At 36.7% G+C, this 22,054-nt stretch overlaps 1 protein-coding gene across 1 annotated transcript in view; it reads right to left on the reverse strand.

The window, feature by feature from the left end:
• Positions 1-1,118: 1,118 nt before the first annotated feature.
• PRKAR2B (protein kinase cAMP-dependent type II regulatory subunit beta) overlaps positions 1,119-22,054 on the reverse strand; it is an 83,025-nt gene continuing 62,089 nt past the window's right edge. The window contains exons 4-11 of the mRNA XM_042018351.1: positions 21,166-21,249; positions 10,373-10,479; positions 8,930-9,083; positions 7,602-7,703; positions 6,969-7,043; positions 6,160-6,225; positions 5,907-6,045; positions 1,119-4,464 (exon numbers count right to left, since the gene is read on the reverse strand). Of these exons, the coding sequence (XP_041874285.1) occupies positions 4,331-4,464; positions 5,907-6,045; positions 6,160-6,225; positions 6,969-7,043; positions 7,602-7,703; positions 8,930-9,083; positions 10,373-10,479; positions 21,166-21,249 (861 nt within the window). The 3' untranslated portion in view covers positions 1,119-4,330. The remainder of the gene's footprint in view (positions 4,465-5,906; positions 6,046-6,159; positions 6,226-6,968; positions 7,044-7,601; positions 7,704-8,929; positions 9,084-10,372; positions 10,480-21,165; positions 21,250-22,054) is intronic.

The raw sequence follows: 22,054 nt of genomic DNA on the forward strand, positions 1-22,054 counted from the left end.
AAACCTAATGTTAGTTTTTCATATAGTCTTGATTGAGCAGCTTCTTTTATGCAGTAGTTTGGTCCTTGTCTTTTCCCTGTTCCCCCCTACACACATAGGCCTCTACCAGTTCTCTGAAGAAACACAGCCCTGGCCATTGTATTCACACAGCCATGGCAATGCCAGAACTGCACTCCAACTCCTTTTGATTTGCCATCAGAGAAGGGACAGGGGTGGGACAAAGGGGATGAGGAAGGGCAAGTGGCTGCCCAGTCAACGAGGCCACTGTGTCCCAGCACAGACCCAGCTGGTCACTCCACTTGCCTTATATCCCCCTACTGCTATTGGCTCTTCACCTGGCTGCCAGGATAAAGATCATTTAGAGGGAAAGAGAGAAATGGTGTGAAGGAAGAGACAATGTTAAAATCTAATTTTCTTTGGGTTTTTTATACCCTACCAAGATTATTCAGCTTCCTTTTAGTCCATGAAGTGAGAGTATCCAGCCTGCTAAGCATCTTTCTGAGCCAAAAAGTAGATTAAGGACTTGGAAACAGCCTTGGTATATATCTGAAGGAAATACAACTCTCAGAACGATTTGAAAATGATTCTAAATGTTGTAAGACAGTCAACAGCACAGATCTGTACATACTCAGCATACAAAGAGGCAATTCCTCCCTGCAGTAATAGCTGAGAACTATAGACACAGGAAAGTATTTTAGAAACTTAAAAAATACACACCTGTAATCATCACATGTATGTTTGGATAAAAAGAGCTTTGAACTAACATAAAAACTTTGGCAAGAAGATGTAAGAATGTCCATGCTGTGGCAAATTGACTTCCAGCAAAGCACTTTGTTCAGCAAACGCTATCAGATGCAGAAAACATCTGAAAAAAAAGACGACTAAGAATTGCCAGGTCTGTGGAGGATGGCCAGAAGACACTGATTTTGCACATCTGGTAACTCTGATATTGAGTAAACAATAGTTTTTGTCATGGCAAGTGTGCTATGGACTACAAAATGGCACAATCATGACAACTTATCACAGAGTCACCTTACAGAAAGCTTGAAGCACCAAACATTTCAAGCAAAACAAAACCAAATCACCAAAACCAAAACAAAACTAAACCCACCATTCCATCCAGCAAGGAGCAGAATAGTCTTTATTGAATAGAAAAGACAACACAAGGGAAGAAGATGGAGCGATAGTGGTTTAGGCTGTAAATGGTTTCACAATACTCTTCAGAGGTTTGCCTCAAGACTTCCACACCTGGTCACTTCTGGTCCTTAAACAGGAGATCCAGAAGGGAATGACTTTGTATGTGTTTATTTCAGATTAATTTGCATTAAATCTCATGGAGCACAATGTCATTTGACATTTAAAAAGTCATCAGCAGTAGGATCAAGGAATCTTGCTCACCTCAGGGTGTCTTGTGATCAAATTCAGGGCTGCAATCAGATTTTTTTTCCCCATGGTTAAGGCATTTATAAACAACCATTTATTGCCATGTCGATTCTCTTCTGGTTAGTAAAACGTGTGAACCCGTGAATGCCTCTCATACAGGATTTCTCTCAGGATTTTCTGTCCTCACTCAGTGGAGCATATTTTCAACAAACTCAACAAAAATCTTTAATAACAGAAGCCTCAGGTAACTTAAGCATGGACACAGAGTCTAATAAGGTAAATCTGATACTGTGTTGTTTAAAATTATTAGAATTGTTTACTTTTTATTGAAAGGTCTGTAAAAAAAAAAATCAGTAACTTGGTATGATTTCATTCTTGGGATGAACACTCACCACATTCATGACATGAAGCCTGGCACATTTGAAATGTACATATGAAGAGATCCAGGAGAAATCCTGGATATAATGATTGATATAATGAAGGATATAATGATTTGGATGAAACGTAAAAAGTGATAACTTGTTACTGTTGGTTAAGCTCCCCTGAATTTACCAACAAAGAAAGCTCCAGAAATCATCCAGTGCCCAAGAGCAACACAATAAAGCTGTATTTTGGGAATCAGAAAATCCAAAGTCTCTGATTGTCCTAGATTTGTTACTCCACAGCTTTTTCCCAGCTATAAACTACAAGCAAATCATCAAATAGTTATGACAATTACTGCATCAACATGTTGCCTGTTCTGAGTAGACAGAGCATTCACAATGTCATTTATGAAAATCAGCATGAAAGTGTTAAGAATTATGATTTTTTTAATAAACTAATATAAATAGGTCACTTGTAACTTTATGGTAATAGAATTAAAAGACAACAACAATATCAATAAACATAGATTTTTATATATAAAAGTGTTGTTTATTGTAAGGAAACTTTAAATATAACCAGCAATATTGAAAATATCATGACTGGCATTTATGGCCTTGATTGTAGTTTACTGCCATACAAGTAATTTCTAGCATTTTTCTTAATCACATCAAGCCAGTGCAAAATATAGGTAGCTTTTAGAGATTAGCGTACAGAATGACAAGAGTGTAGATTTTGGTTACCTGATATTTCCTTCTAGTATAACAGGCTTCTCTTTTTTCCATAAATCAAAAGTACAAAGGCAAGTTATCGTATGTGCAATTATTCATACCAGGTTTCTAGGTAAAAAAAAATTACATTTATAAATTTTGCTCAGATTTTATTTTGTTAGGAATCTGACTTATAATTTATACCATACTATATGATATAAATTATATACTGTTATCATATTATATAATCATGATTTCATATACAGGTATGATTATATAAATTGTCAGAACGTATCACTAACTGTAGCATAATGATTACATCAACATACACAAATATATGGCATTAGAAAAGTCATTATCTAAGAAGGAAAGATGTTATAGTTCAGGTGTTTGAACCAGGGCACAAGCAGCCTTCCTACAACTCTTGCAGTGTCATTTTGGCAGCACTGCCCATCGCCAGTATGTGCACTGGCTGTCCATGAACATCAACAGACAGGTCAGTAAGCAGGATTGAACTGGACTGTGCCTGAAATTCCCAGTCACAGAGCCTCGTAAGCAATGAGCCCTGTGCTCCTAATTAAGATGATACTCTCTCTCCTCAGTCTCAGAAGGTATCCCATGCTATTATGGCTGAACATGTTATTTCATGATGACCTACAGGTTTTTGAAAGCAAGACATGTTAGCTTTAACAATGACAGATGTGTGCAAAGCTTTGGAAGTACTGATCTTTCAAATTAAAAATATTTTTGCACTTCCTGTTAAGGATTTTCAAGGACAAGCTTAGTTTAGCATGGCTTTTGATATCAATCACTTCAGTAATTGACTCTGATAGCTAAGATTAGACTGCAAGAAGAGAGATATACAGAGATCATTTCACTTGAAACAGATTTAACAATAAAAAAGGTGAGATGCAAAAAAAAATTAACTAGAGAACAAGCATAAATAGAGAAGACAAAATGCATAAATATAAAACAAGGGAGAAGGAAAACAATATAGATTATGTATGATTAGGTAGAACATGACAATGACCCATGCCTTTGCTTTGAAAGCATTAAGGTTAATTTGTCAGCTGTCCTCACTCATGTACAGAATTCATGTAACTAATAAAAATGCAGTTTATTGCAAAAATATACAAGTCCTCTAAATTGCATAAGATATTACAATGTCGTGCTGAAACATGACATATTTAACAAAGAGGACTTTAAAACAAATTACAAAATGTTAAAAATCAGATTTGGGTCATGAGCGTTACACAAAACGCATTGTCATGCTTTATCTTATGATTAATCTTGTGATTCACTACATCTGTGATAAATGCAACATAAAATCATGACAACTGCAATAGTCAAAAAGTAACATCTACTGTATATCTTCTGTATTAATACATATAAACACTTTGTGTGCACTAATACTTTCAACATATCACATTCAAACTAACAGTCTTTCCAGAAAAGATGTAACCTTTTTGAAGAACAGAAGCTGGTTTAACAAGTTCATCACATGTGGGTTTTTTTTTTTAAATCTATTCTTTAAGGAAATGCTGTGTTAAAGGACTTGATTTTCAAAGGTGCTGTGCTACTACAGGTCGCCCTTATATCAGATGGAACCATCAATTCTAAGCACTTTTAAAAATCAAGCCCTCCATTTATTGAATTGCTATTTTCTTTACTATTTCTCCACTGTAATAAGTAAAAAAACAAACAAACAAAACCAAAAGAACGACCCAACCAAAACCAAACCAAACCAAAAAACCCCAATCCCATTCTTAAAATCACAGAAAATGCTTGGCATCTATAGGAAGAGAGACAATTTCTCAGTGGACTAACCACTACTGTGCTATATTCTCATAACAGATCTTGTTGCTCCAATGTTTAGTTCATGCACTGGTATCGGCAATGTCCATGTTTGTTCCAAACAGAGCAACTAGCTGCTCTTCATAGTTTGCAATGTTTCTTTTCAGAATTTCCATACAAGGTCCCAAAAGCCTTTCAAATGCCTGAACATCCATAACTAAGATAAAAAGGGAGAGAAAGAGAAAGAATATGATGTGCTCATCAGTTACAGACACTAATCCTAGTATTTATGATATTCCAATTTAAGATTTTAAATGACAACATATACTACTGAGGCATATACATTGTTTGCACAGAAAGGAACCACTTACCTTAGCAAAACCAAGATCAACCACCACATTGCTGTCTTGAAACTTCATAAATAAACTTGAACTTTCTCTGTTCCTTGTTTTGAAAGTATTTTCATAGTAAGATTTATGTTACCCAAAAGCTGGTGAAGAAGTCTGAAGGGGCCTGGATTCCTCCACAGAATAAAGTTTTAAAACCCATGAGATTTCAAAAAGCCACGTCCTTATGTGATGTTGTTGGCTCTATTTGGGTTCTAACAGCCTATTTCCTTGCTCTTTTTATTTGCTTCCACCCAAAGTAAAAATGGTAATGAATACTCATTTTCCCAGCAAATGAGCAAAAAGTTGAAAACAGTAATTCACATGCACTGTCAGTGCATGGCCAACCAGAGTATTTTCTTTATCTGATCACATAATGTGATCCTCTATAGTTCCAGCCAATAGGCCAGGGAGGAAACTTCATATACTTCCAACCTGCTGGCCTGTAATCTCTTGTCTCCCGAGAAATGTTCAAGATGTCTGCTGTTTGGGAAGTACCGGAGATCTTTGTTATTCATCCATAATGGATAATAACATTCTTCCTCACCACTGCCTCTTATTCTTTCCCATGTGTCTTATCTTTGATCTCTATTGCCTGATCATCTCAGTGTGTTTGGAGTTAAGATTTATTTTAAAAAAATAGAGAAACTTTTTGGTCACTGGCTTGGTCATCAAATTGTTATGCAGGAATGCCAAATCTATTTTGCAGTTTACAGTTTTCCCGTAATTAGGAGCTAAACATCCGACCATGAAAAACAATGGATGCAAAGGGTTGTCTATGAACACAACTCCTACAGTCTTCACTCTTCCTGTGCCTGAGACTACAGTGTGATGGGATGACTAAATTAACAGCTGGTGAAGACAAAAGAATTTGTTAAAAGCTTAAGTCATGGGGATAAAAAGGCACAGGATTTTTAACAGAATTATTTCTTAGATGAGTCAGTCTACTAAGAAAAGAAACACCTCACCTTTCTGCAGAGTATTAGACATTTATCTGATAGTTATAAGTGGTTTGCAGCAATACTCTGTACTGTCCTAAAACAATGTTTACTTCCATACAATTAGAGAAATGTTAGAGAAATGTTGTGTAATAGTATTTATCGATTGCAAGTAAGTTTTGCAGGTAAGTAATGCAAATAGTAATGCACAATAATAGGTGATTACTGAAACAACCTTAAATCTTATATTCTGGAGAAAGACAGAGTCACAATAGAAACAACCAAACAGATTATGTGTCATTTTATATTATATATAAAATAATATTGAATAATACCTAAACATTTGACAGTGCCAAGAGCAAAAGCAGAAGCAGCTCGGGGTTTGTTGGTTACAAGAGCAAGTTCTCCAAAATACTGTCCTCTTGAGCATCGAGCTATTTCTACTGCTCCATTCTCTTCTAGATCTTGTTTACCCTGAAATACCATGTAAAAAAAGAAAGAGAAAGAAAGAGTATGAGAGGAGAAATTTGCCGAACTCAGGATTTTAGTGACAATGGTAAAAAAAAAGGTTGTTTTAGGGATGCTTACCTTCCTTGTCATTATAATCCTTACTTCTCCAGATTCCACAATAAAGAAAGAATCGGCCAAGTCACCCTGCACAAGAAAAAAAATAAAGTGAGTAAAAAAAGTGTAAAATTTCCTTTTAGTTTCATGGTAGCATCATAATATTTGCAACCAGTGCCTTGAAGCTCCTCTTTTTGATACCTGTTGCAAAAGAAACCACTTTTAAATTGAAAACGATACTCTAGACACATAGCAATCAAAACATCTATACAGAACTGTCAGCAAGGCCTTTTTATGAAAAGACATAGCTGACTGTGCCTTACACAAAAAGCAGAGAAAACCAACGTTGTGGAAGATTTTTAGGATCCTTACGACTATTTATCCACTTCTGTGTTCCTCCCAAATTATTTTCCTTACCAAGTTTCCAATATAAAAAGCCTCAGGGGCTGTGTGATATCCACTAAATATTCTGGGGCAAGACAATCACAATTGCCTATCCTGAAGAGTTTCTTCTTGAAAAGGTTACCATATTTTAACAACAAGACCAAGGTGAGTCTTCAGTGCTCCTCATTGGAAGCATACTTACAAAGTTTGAATTTCTAAGTATACTAAAAATGTTGACTCCTTTATTTATGCCAACAAAGAGGGTTGTTCTTGAAAGTATCGTAAGTGAAAAGTGAGCTTTTGAAACAAAATAGCCACCTCTTACATTTAAGATTCATTGATTTAATGTGAGAAAGAAAAATAGGGTTTGAAAGTATGCATTGTCTATAAATAACATGATTATTGTTAACTATTATGAAAGAAAAACTAAAACTAGGAAGAAACTGTACCTGAGCAATGATTTGTTCTCCATCTTTGTACACTTTGGTACCGATCACATCAACCACTTTTAAACGCTCAGATACCTTCATTTAAAAAAAGAAAATGTAAGAAATATTTGGTTAACATTATGATAGCATATATTTAGAAAGCCCTTTCGTATTTCTTTCCATGAATCTTTGCACAGAATAGGGTATCTTTATTTTCCTGGTTTGATTACAATTAAAAAAAGAACTGCTGAATAGTGTTCCAGAGGGTATATTACATATTTAACAGCTATTCTGATATGCTTCTATTTTTGTAAGAAGCCTTCAAAAATTATGTTCAGAAAAGCATGCATGTAAAAATATAGCTGATAAAATATTTTTAAATTCCCCAAGTTATTGTTTAATTTTATTGGCTAATATCTCGTAAAACTAAGTTTAGGGAAACTGAAAGTAAAGTTAATTTAGGTTTTAAAATACAATACGAATAATAATTATTTATCCTAAATTAAAAAAAAAATTTAAATGTCCTTTTCCAAAAAAAAGTATGCAAACTTTTAATGTGCAGACACTTCCAATGCCAAATTTAAAGTCTTCAAAAGCAGAATCTTATCAGGTAGGTCCAATACAACCATTAAAATAATGCAATAAAAATCTTACTTCTAAAGATTTAAGGAATGGCAATGACTCAATAAAACTTTCATACATTCTTCTCTTTTTGGCATTATTTTTTACAATGATTCTTCGGAATGTTACCCTATCCTGTAAACACAAAGAGAAAAAGAGAGTTTACTAACTGAAAATATGTGCTAGAAAATACTTCAGACCTGGCTGAATATGATCAAATTACCCAGTTTTAGTCATACAGTGTAGGTGTCAACCTGACTGGTCTCTCCCTACAGTCAGTTGAGAAAGATTCCTCTAGAGGTCAATCAAGAGCTGCTAAAGTTAAGCTCCTGATGTGATCACACTATGAAAATCTCTGCCGAGAGTACATACTGAGTTCACGTACAGAGGATAGAGTTTACAGCAGTGAACACTGAGTGGGCAATTTAGGATATTTAAGAAATCCTCAATATTTAGATGTTTAATTTACAAAGTTAATTCATTATCCTGAGGTCCCATACAATCACAAATTGGTATGTACTCAAAGAGGCTTTTAGGTTTTTATATAAACAAAACCAAAATACATGAATCTGGGTCTTAGGTCACAGTCCACTTTCTGCTATTTCAGCACAACAAGACTCACTGCTGCCCTAAACAGCCAACTGAACATTCCTTAGGATTTGGCCATGCAAGTGAACCAGACAGATGGAAAAACTACACACATGGTGTTTTCTTCTCTTAACTTTGTGTGGCTGTGCCCTGGTGACAGGCAGAGGGGAAATGCATTGCAAGCCTTCACTGCTACAGTGGGCACTTACTGGCTAACACAATCCAATCCAATTTAAAGCCATTCTTACAGTTTCCTAAACAATCCCAAAAGTCACATGGATTAAGCTGGTGAAAAAACATGTTTCATTTCAATCCTGAGGTCAGTCATTGGATCAATATATATATCTTGAAGATGATGGCCATCCCAGTTCTACTTTTGTGGTAAATTAGCTTACTCTTGTCAAAGATCCAGGTAGTATAACACTAGTAAATAACCTCATATTGGAATTTTACTCTGGAAACAAAGGCATTTCCAATCAAGACGTGGGGAAAAAAATTAATATGCAATTATCAAGTGGTTTTCAATTTGGGAAATTATAATTAATTTTTTTTTTTTTTTTTTTTTTTAAAGTCAGTATTTTATTAATCCTCAGATTTGCATCTGTGGATTCTGGAAAAAGATAGCATTTTGTTGGGATTTCTCAGGATTTCTAGAATTAAACTTTCTGAAATTATAATTTTTTTTTTTTTTTTTACTGCTTATATAGCATGCCAGTGAAATCTATATAGAATATATTTTTTAAAAGATAGCTTAAAAGAAGCACTCTACTTACCAAACCCCAGATGGAACCAGGAGAGGTAGCTATAATTGTAGCTGCTCTGGGTGTATTGTACATTAAGGCCAACTCACCAAAACATCCTCGATTATCATAGGTTCCGACACACCTCCCAACACCATCACACTTTACATAAATATCATATGTACCTCTGTTAATAAAATATATAAATACCATGAGTTGAATCCAGCCTGGCCTTTGCTAAGCAGCCTCTCACGATATTTTTTATACTGTGAATTCCAAAGATAAAGCATTTGAAATATATACGTTTGCTGGCTTAAATGATATTAAATACCTTGTAAAGACATCTCAATGACTTCTATAAAGAATAAATAATATAAATAATCCTCTTTATGGGGAAGGAAAGGGTTATTAGTTTTTACATTAACTCAGTTTAAAGATAGAATGGATGTACAGTGATCTATCACTAGAACTTATTAAAAATTAAGATCTAACTTAGTATCTGTTTCTTAATTTCATTTTAACCACACTAAATACAAATGTCACAAGTCTTTGCAAAAATTGCTATGATAGGATCACTGAAATAATTATACAAGTTATTTAATATTTTAAATATTTTAAAGTAGTAATTTCTAATGAAACAAACAACACAGATGTAGGAAACAGAAGGAATGTATCTGAGGAGCAACATAAGATCATGAAATAAATATATGCATTTTTCTAATATATTGTGCATTTCTTCTCGCCATCGTTAATTTAATAGCTTTATTTTTTTTTTTGCTTTGGGAATGCAGAAAAATCTGATATCTTGTAAAACATCAAGTTGCCATGCCCATTGATGCTGAGCCATCATTTTCTTCAGTGGTGAATATTTGTATGGTATGCACTGATAAATCCTGTGAATGTAATGCAAAAATCTGTGTACTTATTTCATTGACAGGGGACACAGAGGTGATAACCCTACACCTAAAAATCACAAGGCTGACAGAATATTGTAAAGTCCCTGCAGCCTTTTGGGTAAGAGATGACAAACTGTAACCTCAGAAGGCTGAAAAATATTGTCTTTCCAGCACAGAATCCTGACACACTTTTATGATCATCTGATTTAATATTTCAGTTAGAAGGGTCCTACAACAATAATTTTGTCCACCTACCTGACCACTTCAGGACTGCCCAAAAATTAAAGACTGTTATTAAAAGAATTGTCCCAATGCCCCTTAAACACTGACAGGCTTGGGGCATCGACCTCCTCTCTAGGAGGCTTTTTCCAGTGCTTGACCTCATTTGGTAAAGAAATGCTTCCTAATGTCAAATCTAAACTTCTTCTGGCACAGCTTTGAACCATTCCCATGAGTCCTGTCACTGGATACCAAGAGGAAAGCTGTAATGTAAGTGTTAAATACGACTTTATAGAATACAGACTTTTCTCAATGGAATTTTGCATAATACTTTGTGTTATAATAAGACACAGCAATTCACCTGTCAATGACGTAGAAGTTGTCACCATCATCCCCTTGATCAATTACATGTTCCCCTCCTTCAACCATCTTTTCAAACATTGCATCCAACACCTGAGACATCTGTTCCTGTTTAAAAGAACACAAAGACAAGAAATTATCTGCTTTTAAAATTTTACTCTTCAAATTAACTAACTGGCCAGCTTCCCAATATGCAGATAAAAAATGTTAATGGTGGAAAATATTCATGCTACAGAAATGCGTGGATCAATAATAGAAAGACAGCTCTATTTAGTATTCAGTGTTAGGTTTTCCTCTTCCAGTGTTCAGAGCACAGCTTCCCACTTGTCACTGCAAATGATAAAATAGATCTTCCTTGCAACGTAAATTGCTCATGACCATCCAAAGACAGAATTTCACCCTTCACAAGTGAGTAACGTTATACCCTTGAAAAAAAACCTGTATCCATTATTCTAAATGATACATTTACCCGATTTTGTCTTTAGAACTTCCTTATAGAATTTAGTTTCAAAATAATTGTGAAGTATTTTGAAAGTCTAAGTTTACAATGCCTGCAGAATGTTGGGCCAGATGCAACTATAAAGGTCTGCAGTGCTTTGGCTGAGTAAGTAAATGCTGGACTCATTGGGAAGTAGGAATTTACACACAGCTACAAAACTACTTTGTTGAGAGAGAAATGTTAACAGACTAACCAAATGTGATCATTTTAATTATGACTGTCTAATAACAAAAACAAAGCATTAATTACTTAATTTGTCTTATTTAATGTAAATCTCCTAAAACTTGACTATTCACATCTAGAAAAAACAAACACAGCTCATTGTGGATTAAGAATCCTAAAAAGATAAATTAAAAATTTAAATTTTGTTTTTGGTTTATTCTGTAATATGCCTAGAATTCTATACTCTACTTCTTGAAACTTATTAAGTATGTATCATACTGAAACAGGCAGATTCTAGTGAAAACCATGGTAGAAAAAGCCTGTAAATTTGCATTTTGCAGAGGTTTGGTTCACAGCATTTCCAGCCACTGAAAGATGGATGGCATTTGCCTTTCCAAAAAACACCAGCCTAAGTCAGTCCTCTAGAATCCTCCTGCAGCCCCTGGACAGAGATAACCATACAAGATAGTTCAGAATACTTCTCTAGAAATTTCCCTTTCTTTCCTCTGAGGATAGAGAGATCTACTGTACCTCCCAGTTACACACAATTTTTAGACAGATAAATTAGGTGTAATGAATTCCATCCTTATGCTGTTGAATTTTTTACTTACTGAAAGCTTTTAAAAATACCAGCAGTACCATGTTACCCAAGCCTTTTTGAAAAATGGAAGCTGAATACAAGTTTTCCTTCACAGAGTTGGCTGTGTGTGGGCACAAAGAACAACAGAATGGCAGTATCCATCTTTAGTGCAGTTGATCATGGTAAAGTACAGGGAGACATCAGGCAGCCCTCCTGGCCAGCAGGCCAGCAAAGGATCATTTAACTATGTCTCTGTTCAGTACCTTTGTTAGTATAGACAGGTATGTATTTGAAAAAAGATGGATCATTTCAGATATCAGTGAATGTGTTATAGTTCATTTCAGGGAAAGAAAAGTGTGAGTGGGTGCCATTGGGAGAGACTGAAAATCATGTACAGGAGTTGCCTTTTAAAAACTTCCATGCTTAAATGAATAGGTAACATTACTTCATTCTTTTCAGTCCTCTCTATGTAAACAAGAAGAAATTCCTACAGAATCTGCAAAACTGACCCAATGTCAGCTTGTTGTCTGAAGCACTTGAAGCAGCACCTTCCCTTCCTCTGGCTTTACATCTGAATTGGCAAAGTGGCTCCCCAACCAACAGCCCTTGTCTGCCTTTTGACAAGTGAGAACATACAGAATACTCCACACTTCATGGGAGGCTAGAGGCCACGTTATCATCTAAGTGCAAGCAATGCAAGAAAAATGGATTATATGGGCATTGAACCCTAGAAATTAAAATACTTCCAAGATACCTTGGGAAAAAAGGTTAAACCAAAAAGACAGTTATTTCCAGCAATGGAGGAATAACACATATAGTTAAAATCTTTATTCAGCGTGCTTCATCTTGGATTTCTGGTTAAAACATTTTCAATCTCATAACTATGAATCCAGCTCACCAAACCACAACTTTTCCAGTATGTAAATCTACAATTTTTTAATGCAACTGAGTAGAATTCGCAAATCCAATTCCCTTTTAAAAATGTTTAAAACACATGAAGATATTTAATACATCTGAGAGCAGTCTAGTAACTGCTGAAGCATTGCATATGAATTTTAACTTCCTAAATAAACTGCAACTAACTTAAAGGCAAGTGGTCCCTTTCCTAAAATTTTCCACTTTAAATTAAGACAGAGCAGACTGCAGTAACCAAACCAGGAACATGGTTTTTGCTTTTACAATGAGAATTACATAACTTGCTTGCCCAGTTTGCTCTATGTGAATCCTCTTGAATCTCTGCCAGACTGAGGCTCAATTTACTGGCACCCTCTGTCGTTACTTTGAAAAGATAAAGATAGGTAATTTTAGAATTAAAAAGCAGATCTGTTTTATAAACAGAATTAATTCTAGTATTTTGTAAAATGGTGCAGTCTAAATGCTTTTTTTCCTTAAAGCAGTTCTACCTTCAAAAATACATGTAAAATGAAAACAGGATGGGGGGTTTTTGTGACTGACTGGCCTGTAGTTCCCTGGGTCCTTTTCACTTCCTTTTTAAAAAATGGGAATTATATTTCCCTTTTTCAAATCACTGGACTGCCATGACTTCTCAAATAAGATGGGTAGTGGCTTAGCCACATCCTTAGAAAGTTCCCTCAAGACCCATGGGCATATCACATCAGGTCCCATGGACCTGTGCTCCTTCAGTCACCTGAGATGTTCTTGAACTCAGCTGGGGTTGTTCTGCAGTGGTGGCTCTTCATTCTCCCCATGCCTGCTTTCACCTTCTGCAGCTTGGGCAGTGTGGCTGCAGCACTTGCTGGTGAACACTGAGGCAAAAAAGTTGTAGAGTACCCGAGCCTTCTCCATGTCCTGAGTAACCAGGTCTCCCACACCCTTCCTGAGAGGACCCACATTTTTCCTAGTCTGTTTTTTATCACTGACATATCTAAAGAAGCTTTTTTTATTACCCTTGATGTCCTTGGCGAGATTTACTTCTGTCCATGCTTTAATTAACTTCCTAACAGTCCACATAACATCTCTTCCTGCTGCCTCCTCTGTCGCTTGGAGAAGGACATTAACATCAATGCATTCCAAGATTGCCCGTGCCCTGCTGTATTTTCCCTCTGACAGATGATGGGAGTGGTTGAAGGGCCCCCATGAGGACCAGGAGCTGTGAATGTGAGGCTGCTCCAATCTGTCTGTAGAGAACCTCCTGCTCAGTTTTCCTGGTTGGGCAGCTGTAGAAGACCCCCACTATAATGTCACCTGTCCCTGCCCTCCCTTTAATGCTGACCCATAGGCTCCCTGTCAGCTCCTCATCCATCCCCAGGTGGAACTACATGCACTCCAGCTGGTTATTGATGTAGAGGGCAACACCACCTACTTGTCTCCTCTTCCTGTCCTTCCTAAAGATCCTGTATCCTTCCATCTCAGTGGAGTCATGGGAATTGTCCCACCATGCTCCTGTGATGCCAGTAAGTCCTGCATTAGTAAGGTGTGTGCAAGCCTGTTGCATTGCCATTCCATATTGGAAACACACAGAATTTTGTACACATTTACAATTGCTTACAAAAGGCAGGATGGGATTTAGAAGAAAAAAGCCCCAGACAGGAATGATAAATGGTTTACCAAGGACATTCCCCTGACACAGTGTGTGATTCCATCCCTCTTGCCAGGTCAAGTGAAAAGCTACAACTAAACACTCACAACTCTCCTCTCATAGACTTTGTATCACAAAGTACTGTCCTCCAGATGCATGTTGCTGTGTTTGAAAACAGTATGTTAACGTCAATTTCTCTCAAGTCAACAAAACAAACATGGCAATCCCAGCTCAACACAATTCCTTGTCAACAATTAGATAATAGATGTTAAGTAGAATTGAGATTATATTTAGTACACATCTCACACAGATTAAAAATCCAGTCAGTTGTATGTCCTTGCAAGACAGCTTTTATTCAAGAGAGCTGGTAGACCATGGCATGTCCTTCCCAAATGCCAAAGGCTCTTTTAACTGCCAAACTACCAAGTGCTTTGCTACTGCTGTGCCAGGTACGTGTCTTCTTAATATCAGTTTATAAATTTACTGTGAGCTGTTTTGTAAAAGGAAAAAGGATAAAGTTCTCCATACTAAACTCAAACACTGGGGTTTCCAAGAAGCATCAATGTTTAAACTGCTGATATAAATGTTTGTTGTTTGACAAAGTACTACCTGAATCAATCAAGGCACTGTAGATAAAATGGAAAGTAGGGCGTGATCATCACTGGCAGTCATGACAATGACAAATGCAGAAAGTAACTTCTGAAAATTTTCTTTCCTGACTTTTAGAAAAGGTATTCAGAGGACAGAAGGCATAGCTACATTTTTACAATTAAAATGATGTGGCATCTAACAGCAAACTGAGCCAATCCTAATCTGGCATTTGACAGGAGCTGGTAAAATCCAGCTATCAAGCTGTGTGCATTAAATCTCTAAAGTAATGGATGGTATGTTGGGATTATATATGCTTGGGAATCCCACAAAAGAATGAGCGTGCTGCTGGAGTGCTCCCTGGTAGACAGGAAACCTCAGTTAATTTCCTTTTTAGATCCAAGACAGCCTGCACAATCCAGTGGGCAGAAGACTTCCTTGCACTTTAGCAAAATAGTAGCAACAAGACTTGCTTGTCTCATATGTAAAAACATTCTGAGACACAGCTGTAAGATTATCATGTGAACAAAGTGAATCGACAGTTCTTCTATTGTCCCTGAGTTCATAAAATGAGCCCCAGTTAAAATGGCATCCTGCTGGCCACCTTTTCCTCACTTTGTGTAATTTGAAATATCAACAAATTAATATTCAACATGGTATTAAGAAGTCAATGAAGCAGACAATACCAGAAAAGGAAGGGGACTGGGGATGGGGAGGGGGGGAGAGGTAGCAAATGTTAGCAAAACACAAGCAAGAAAACCATGGGAAGTAAAGGACTTCTTAAATTATCAACTCAGAAACTTGTAGAGGAAGATAAATTACAGAATTCATGTCTACACCTCTCCGCATTTGTTTTTCAAAACAAAACCATGCACATATACTCCAGCGGAACTCTGATAAAAATGTTAGCAGCAATATTGATCCAATTCAAAACATTTAATTCCCTTGTGTAATATCCACTTTTAAACTAATGAAAAGGTATTTATTTCTTCACTCTCAAAGAATCTAATTTGTATTTCAATGTACAATCAATATTTTCAAGCAATAGTATTTTCCTTGAGAATATACCTTAACTGTCTTCCACACAGTTACATGCTAAATTAGTACTCTGCCTCTGGAATATCGTGCATACGCCCATCAGACAGGCTCAGTAACACATTTCATACTTTGTAACTACCCCAAGCGCCACAACTACACATCTTTTAAATACCTCCAGGGATGGTGACCAAACATTTTCCTGAGCAGTCTCTTCCAATGCTTGACAACTCTTTCAGTGAAGAAATTTTTCCTAATATCCAATCTAAACCTCCCCTGGGTCAATTTGAGACCATTTCCTCTGGTCCTGTTACCTAGGAAAAGACACTGACCCCCACCTGGCCACAGCCTCCTTTCAAGCAGTTGCAGAGACCAATAAGGTCTCCCCTCAGCCTCCTTTTCTCCAGGCTAAACATCCCCAGGTCCCTCAGCTGCTCCTCATCAGACTTGTGCTCCAGACCCTTCCCCAGCTCCACTGCCCTTTTTCTGGAAGGGCACCTCAATGTCATCACCTCTGTGTCATCTAAGAGAGCAGAGTATTAATATGTTCAGGCATTCTGGGTTCAGTATTATATATATATATATAATATATACATATATATATATATAAAAAATACATACATTTTATATATGTATATATGTGTGTATATATTATTATGCATTTGTGTGTGTGTATATATATATATTTATGTATGTATGGGGGGTGGGGTTGGGGGGTATATTCCCATTAATTGCTCTAAAATCAGTAGTTCTAATTCTTCACCAAAATTCTTAAGAACCTAAAAGCATCATGAGAATCTTCAGTTAGTTTCAAGGAATGATTTGGCCTTAAGTATAAGATTCCACTGTTCATAAAACAGTTACATTATGCTCTCTTTCATCTTCCTTCAAGTTAATCAATTCTAATTGATTAATCAATATTTGTGCTCTCTTATACTAATTCTCCAGGTACATGAGTGGCAATATGGCCAGAAATTGCTCTTGCATATTTATGAACAATATGTATAATTTATTACTTTTTAGAAAAAGGTCAAGACCTATTTTATGTATTCTGTACAAGCATTAGCGGGGCAAAGCTCTTCAATATTCAGCTTCTCTGAAAGAGAATAGATGATGTAACACTGCTTGTGAATTTTTGCCAAAGAAAGGATTCAGACTTTAAGTGCAAAGGCACGGCTCAGCTTTGATGGTACCAGTCCCTTGAGCCAACCTCTTGCTCTGATTAAAGGTTCATCAGGCTTTTTAACTGCTGCCCTATGGGCTGTAGCTGCCAAACCAAATAGCCTGTTGTTAATCACCCCAGAAAATTTTCCTCTTAAGAGACAAAACCAAAAGAACAACTCTGAATTGCATTGTGAAAAGGAAGTGTAGAAGTCTTCATGTGCCACTAGATGAGCTGCTGCTGCTATTCTTCCTGGTGATTGTAAAACTGTTAGGCTGAACAGAGAGAAATTTCAGTGATAGCAACTTCAGGCTTATCCTCTGTAAGGGCTGAAAACATTTGGTCATCATCTTGGTTTTCTCCTTGCTGGCTTACACAAAGTGAAAGTGGAAGGGAAAGCAGACAGCTTCAGAGCCCTCTGTAGTAACCTCCAGCTCCTGGAGCACGAAGGAGAGGGTCTGGTAACAGTCTTTGTGCATGCAGGTAGAGTAACTAGCCTGGCACACCATGACAATCCTGGAAGCAAAAAAGTTTTATTATGGTTTCTGGCAATGGGGAGGCAGGCAACCGAGAAGGACAATAAACAGTATTCTAAGAGAAAGACGTTTTCCTGGGAAGAAGAACAGGAAGAGATGCTTTAGAAGAGGAATGAGTTAACCTAATATAGCATGGGGAGAAGAAAACAAACATCTGAATAGATTTGTCTCCTGATTCTGTCCTGACCTGGTCCTCTAAAAATAACCAAGCACCTCTGCAAAACCTCTTTCATTCATCTTGTTGCGCATGCATGTTTCAATTCATATTCTTCTCTTGAAGTAATTTTTTCAAAACTGTGATGTGCTAGGTAAAACTGATATTGAGTGACAGCAACTAGATGGCAAATGATTAAGCATCCAGAAAGGCAAAAATATTGCTAACATGTCAATTCTTTAAAAGTATTTTGCATTTAAGGGAGTTACCTAAGGAATACGTTGCTGAACTCACATTCACTGACAGGTCACATCCTCATCAATCTACAAAGTTAAAGAAAGTTTCCATAAAATTCAAGTAACTTCACAGACTTCAGGAAATTTATAAGAGTTGGCCTTTAAAACATAAGAATGTTGCCCAGGGAAATGTATAAGAACTGGTGTTCCTTTACACTATTATATTTTTAATCACAGACAATATGTGAAATATTGATATTTATAAATATATATGTGCAAGTTTACCTGATATTCAAATACTACTACAGTTAAATGACGGCTCAAGACAGTGTTGTGTGTGTATAGCAAGTCCTAAGTTGTCTCAAAGTCTGAAGGTTATCTTTTTCTCCTCTCTCAGCCTAATATTCAAATGGTTCTGCTGGGTTTTAATTTTATGTGATGGCTCTTGTCTTTTCAAATGGACTTAATTAACATGCTGAGCAGAGAACTGTAAGTCACTCCCAACTACTGCAACTTCTCCTTTGGCTTTAATGATAGCCTTATCTTATCCTTCCATTCAAATTAAAATACAGTGTGTGAGGGTGGGATAAAGTGTTAAGAAAAGGTGTACTTCACTGAGCATCATCTACTGAATTTAATTCTGATCACACTGTAAGACATGTTTTCCTGTATTTGAAAATGGTGTTTGACACCCTGCTAAAAGGCCATCGGGGAAAAGCCATTAAGCCCTTTACATCATCTGTTCCCCTCTAACTGACCTTTGAAATGGTGACTTTCACACACAGAACTACAGCAGAAAGAAGCTGAAGTTCAGTACAAGAAGAAACCCAACCAAAAAACACAGCAGTGGGAGTGGCATATGCTATCAATACAAAGCTTGACTTTTGTTCCAGAGACTTGAGCTTTAGCAGCAGAAGGTATTATCTCTCTTCAAGATGAATAATGTTTTTGCTAATACAGCACTCTGTAAACTGCAGCAGCTCTCATGTAGAGGCAAAGGTGAGGAAGAGAGCTGGCACAGGAACATTTAATTACTGCAACTACAGTGGCAGAGCCCTTGAGTTGCTGCTCAGAAGCAGAACAAGAAGGAGGAGTGGGAGAAGCCCCTAGGGACTATAGATCCTGGCTCCACAGAAGGAACAAGCCAGACTTAAGAAGGCTACATTTTAATATCTTTGCTCTCTTCAGAGCTCAGTAGTTTTCCAGTGTCTTTTATGAATAAAATTATTGTAATGAAAAACTCCTTTACAAAAATTATCTTATTCAACTTTCCAGGATGCTGCCTGTAAAGGATTTCAAGCAGGAGGAAGTGTTCTTAATCCACTGAACAATCTGAGCAAAGGGAGGGTGAACAAGACTTGGGAGATCCCCAGAGCCCATTTTGAGACTTTGGACTGCAAACCTCCACAAAGGGAGAGCTCTGCTGAGAAGTCTTCTGCTAAACACCTGGAACAGACTGTGGGAACTGTTAGCAATTACAAGTAACTGATTCAGAAGAAGAATTGAAAAAAATACTTCAAAACATCAGTATCGAGACAGCAAGCACAGTCCTGAGAAGAGCAGCACAAAGAGAGGAAGTAATCCCTCAGTATTCCTTTGAAGAATTTATCCTTGAAAAAAGTCCATCAAGTGCCCACACTGCAACAGTTTAATGCTCTATGTCTACACAACAGTACAATACAGCTGATAGGATGTCAACAGATCCCTATCCTGCAGACCAAGTGGCTGATGAGTATTTTAGACAGACTATCTAGCTCTGACTGTAAGGCAAAGCAGATCCCATCCAGAGGACTGACACTGTAAGCACTATTAATATCACAGCAGGTTCTAGGAGTACACAATAATCCATCGTATTGCAGGGCTCCTAAGAGAAAGATTCAGAGCTTAACTAAGAGGGGTCTGCCAAAATGCCATTGGCAGGGTAAGGTAATGATGGTCCAGCCAAGTGGAAGCCAGGGCACAGCAACAATAAGGAAAATATATAATAAAACAATTTCACATCCAGAGCAGACGCCCACAAGTGATTTTGATTCCCTGAAGCTATTTAGAAAAATAATTCAGGAGCAGAAGGGTAAAGGTTTGCATGGCTTTAGCTTGAACAAGTACAGTGGAACAGCTGATTAACTACCCATTAAACATACAGCATGAGGGAGTTAGGAAACCTGTGTCAGGACCCCTACTGTCCCAAGAATGCACATACATTAGCACCCACGTTGAGACTTTTGATGCCCTTCCATAACAATAACTCCAGGTTTCTGCTAAGCTGGGGCTTTGTGGCTCACTGCTCCTCAGGGCTTCTCTGTGAACAAGTACCCAGGGTCAGGACTCAGTCTTTGTGCCAGACATAAGCAGGAGCTGGAAACCTGCAGAACAAATTAATGTGCATTCTCTGTAACAGCACCTGACTTCCAAACAGAGCTGCAGGCTGGTCCTTCCATTAGCTCCCTCTTGAATCAAATTTTAAACTTTCTGTTCTTATACTTCAAAATCTACATAATTGTTTCTCTTTCCCTCATGCTCCCTCCCTTGACAGCACTGAATCAATTCTCTTGAGAAAGCATTTGGGATGCTGTGAGTCATCCCAACCTCAGTATGCATGTTCTGATTGATACACTCACCTTTCCCCTTAAACAATTCTGTGTGCTTTTTTGGTAGCGTTATCACCTTTGTCTGATCCAGATCATTCATTCAGTGCACTTAAGCTTTCTTAAAAGCTCATCGTTGTTTTTATACTAAACAGAAGGAAATTATTTGCATGGAAGAAAATTACCTGAAGCTTTTTTATGCTATCTGCATTAAGTGAAATAATAATGTAAACACATCATTAATACCTTTCTTTTTCCCTCTATTTCATAATTCACTTGTTCAGCTACATCTATAGCTAAACTGAAGGCTTTGGGGGTAATTTTCTCTTTTGATGGAGCACTCAGCACCTTTTGGATGCTAAAAAGTAACTAATAGAAAAAACTTAAACATCCCAGTTAACTGATGTGTTTATAGACATCAGTGTACAGGAAGATTTAAATAAGAAAATACAAGAATTAATATTATTCATGTATCCATTTTATTAATGTACAGATTCATATTAATGTGTTTCAATATTACCACTTATGGTGGTAAACAAAAGACTCTATACATGATGTATCAGTTTAAAAAAATGGCATTTCTGGAATTTATTAAATGGTCAAGAAAGCATACATAAGAGGTTACAAAAGTCAAATCTGTAAACTTCTGCTCAAAAGTTCAAGAGAAATAATTCTTAGCAGCACTGGTAAACGCTGCTCATTACCAAGAATTTCTTACCGGGTCTAGGTTCTTAAAAAGAAGGATGTCCTTGCACGCCTCTTGCAGTCTGTTTCTTTGATCATCTGTTTTGGGGTGAATAATCTGAGGGATATAATACAAAAGCTCTTAGAGTGATTATCATATAGTAGCACCAGCTGAAGGACTGAGTTAATTCAACTAAGCATTTTACACAATATTTTGGCCATGATTCATAACTCTTTCATTTCAAAACCTTCAGGATTTGAATAAACACTCAGTGATAAAATGGTATCACCATAGCATTAGCAAATGGAACACTGCTATATTTAAGATCACAAGATCTTTACACCTGTAGAATCCATTTCATTTCTGCAAGCCATTCTGGACACCTTTATCTACACTATTGCTACATAAACATTACTATTCTCTAATCATGTTTGGGACATGCATGTTTTATAAAAGGCACCACTGTTACATTCAGCCATTTGCCATCACTACTTCCTAAAGAATATTTTGGTAAATAGTATCTGCGTTAAATTTGTATCAGAAATTTCACAGAGTAAACAACAGACTTGACACTATCTGAGTGAGCCAGAGATTTACTAAATTACCAGTATCTGGTTCGTCTGAGTATCAATCAAGTTGTTCAACTCATATGCTTCAAAAGATATGCTATGTATAGCTGTAATACCATAGGGTAACCTTTTGGACAGTGTTACAAGCCATAAAATTACGGAGAATAAACAATTACATTTCTCTTGAAAGTCACGCTATTTCATCTTAAAAGCTAAGTAAATGTCTTTAAAAGGGTGACATAAATAAGAGAAATAAATACAGTTCATTATTTATTGCATTGTACATTGAAAAATCTTAGCAATTTTGTAGTTTACCTTTTTTCTGCCTTATGAAAAAGGAAACTACTGCAAGA

Source organism: Corvus kubaryi, unplaced genomic scaffold (assembly GCF_017639235.1).
Source record: "Corvus kubaryi isolate FWS band 111438036 unplaced genomic scaffold, C.kubaryi_AGA036_p1.0 137, whole genome shotgun sequence".
In the NCBI taxonomy this organism is placed as follows: domain Eukaryota; kingdom Metazoa; phylum Chordata; class Aves; order Passeriformes; family Corvidae; genus Corvus; species Corvus kubaryi.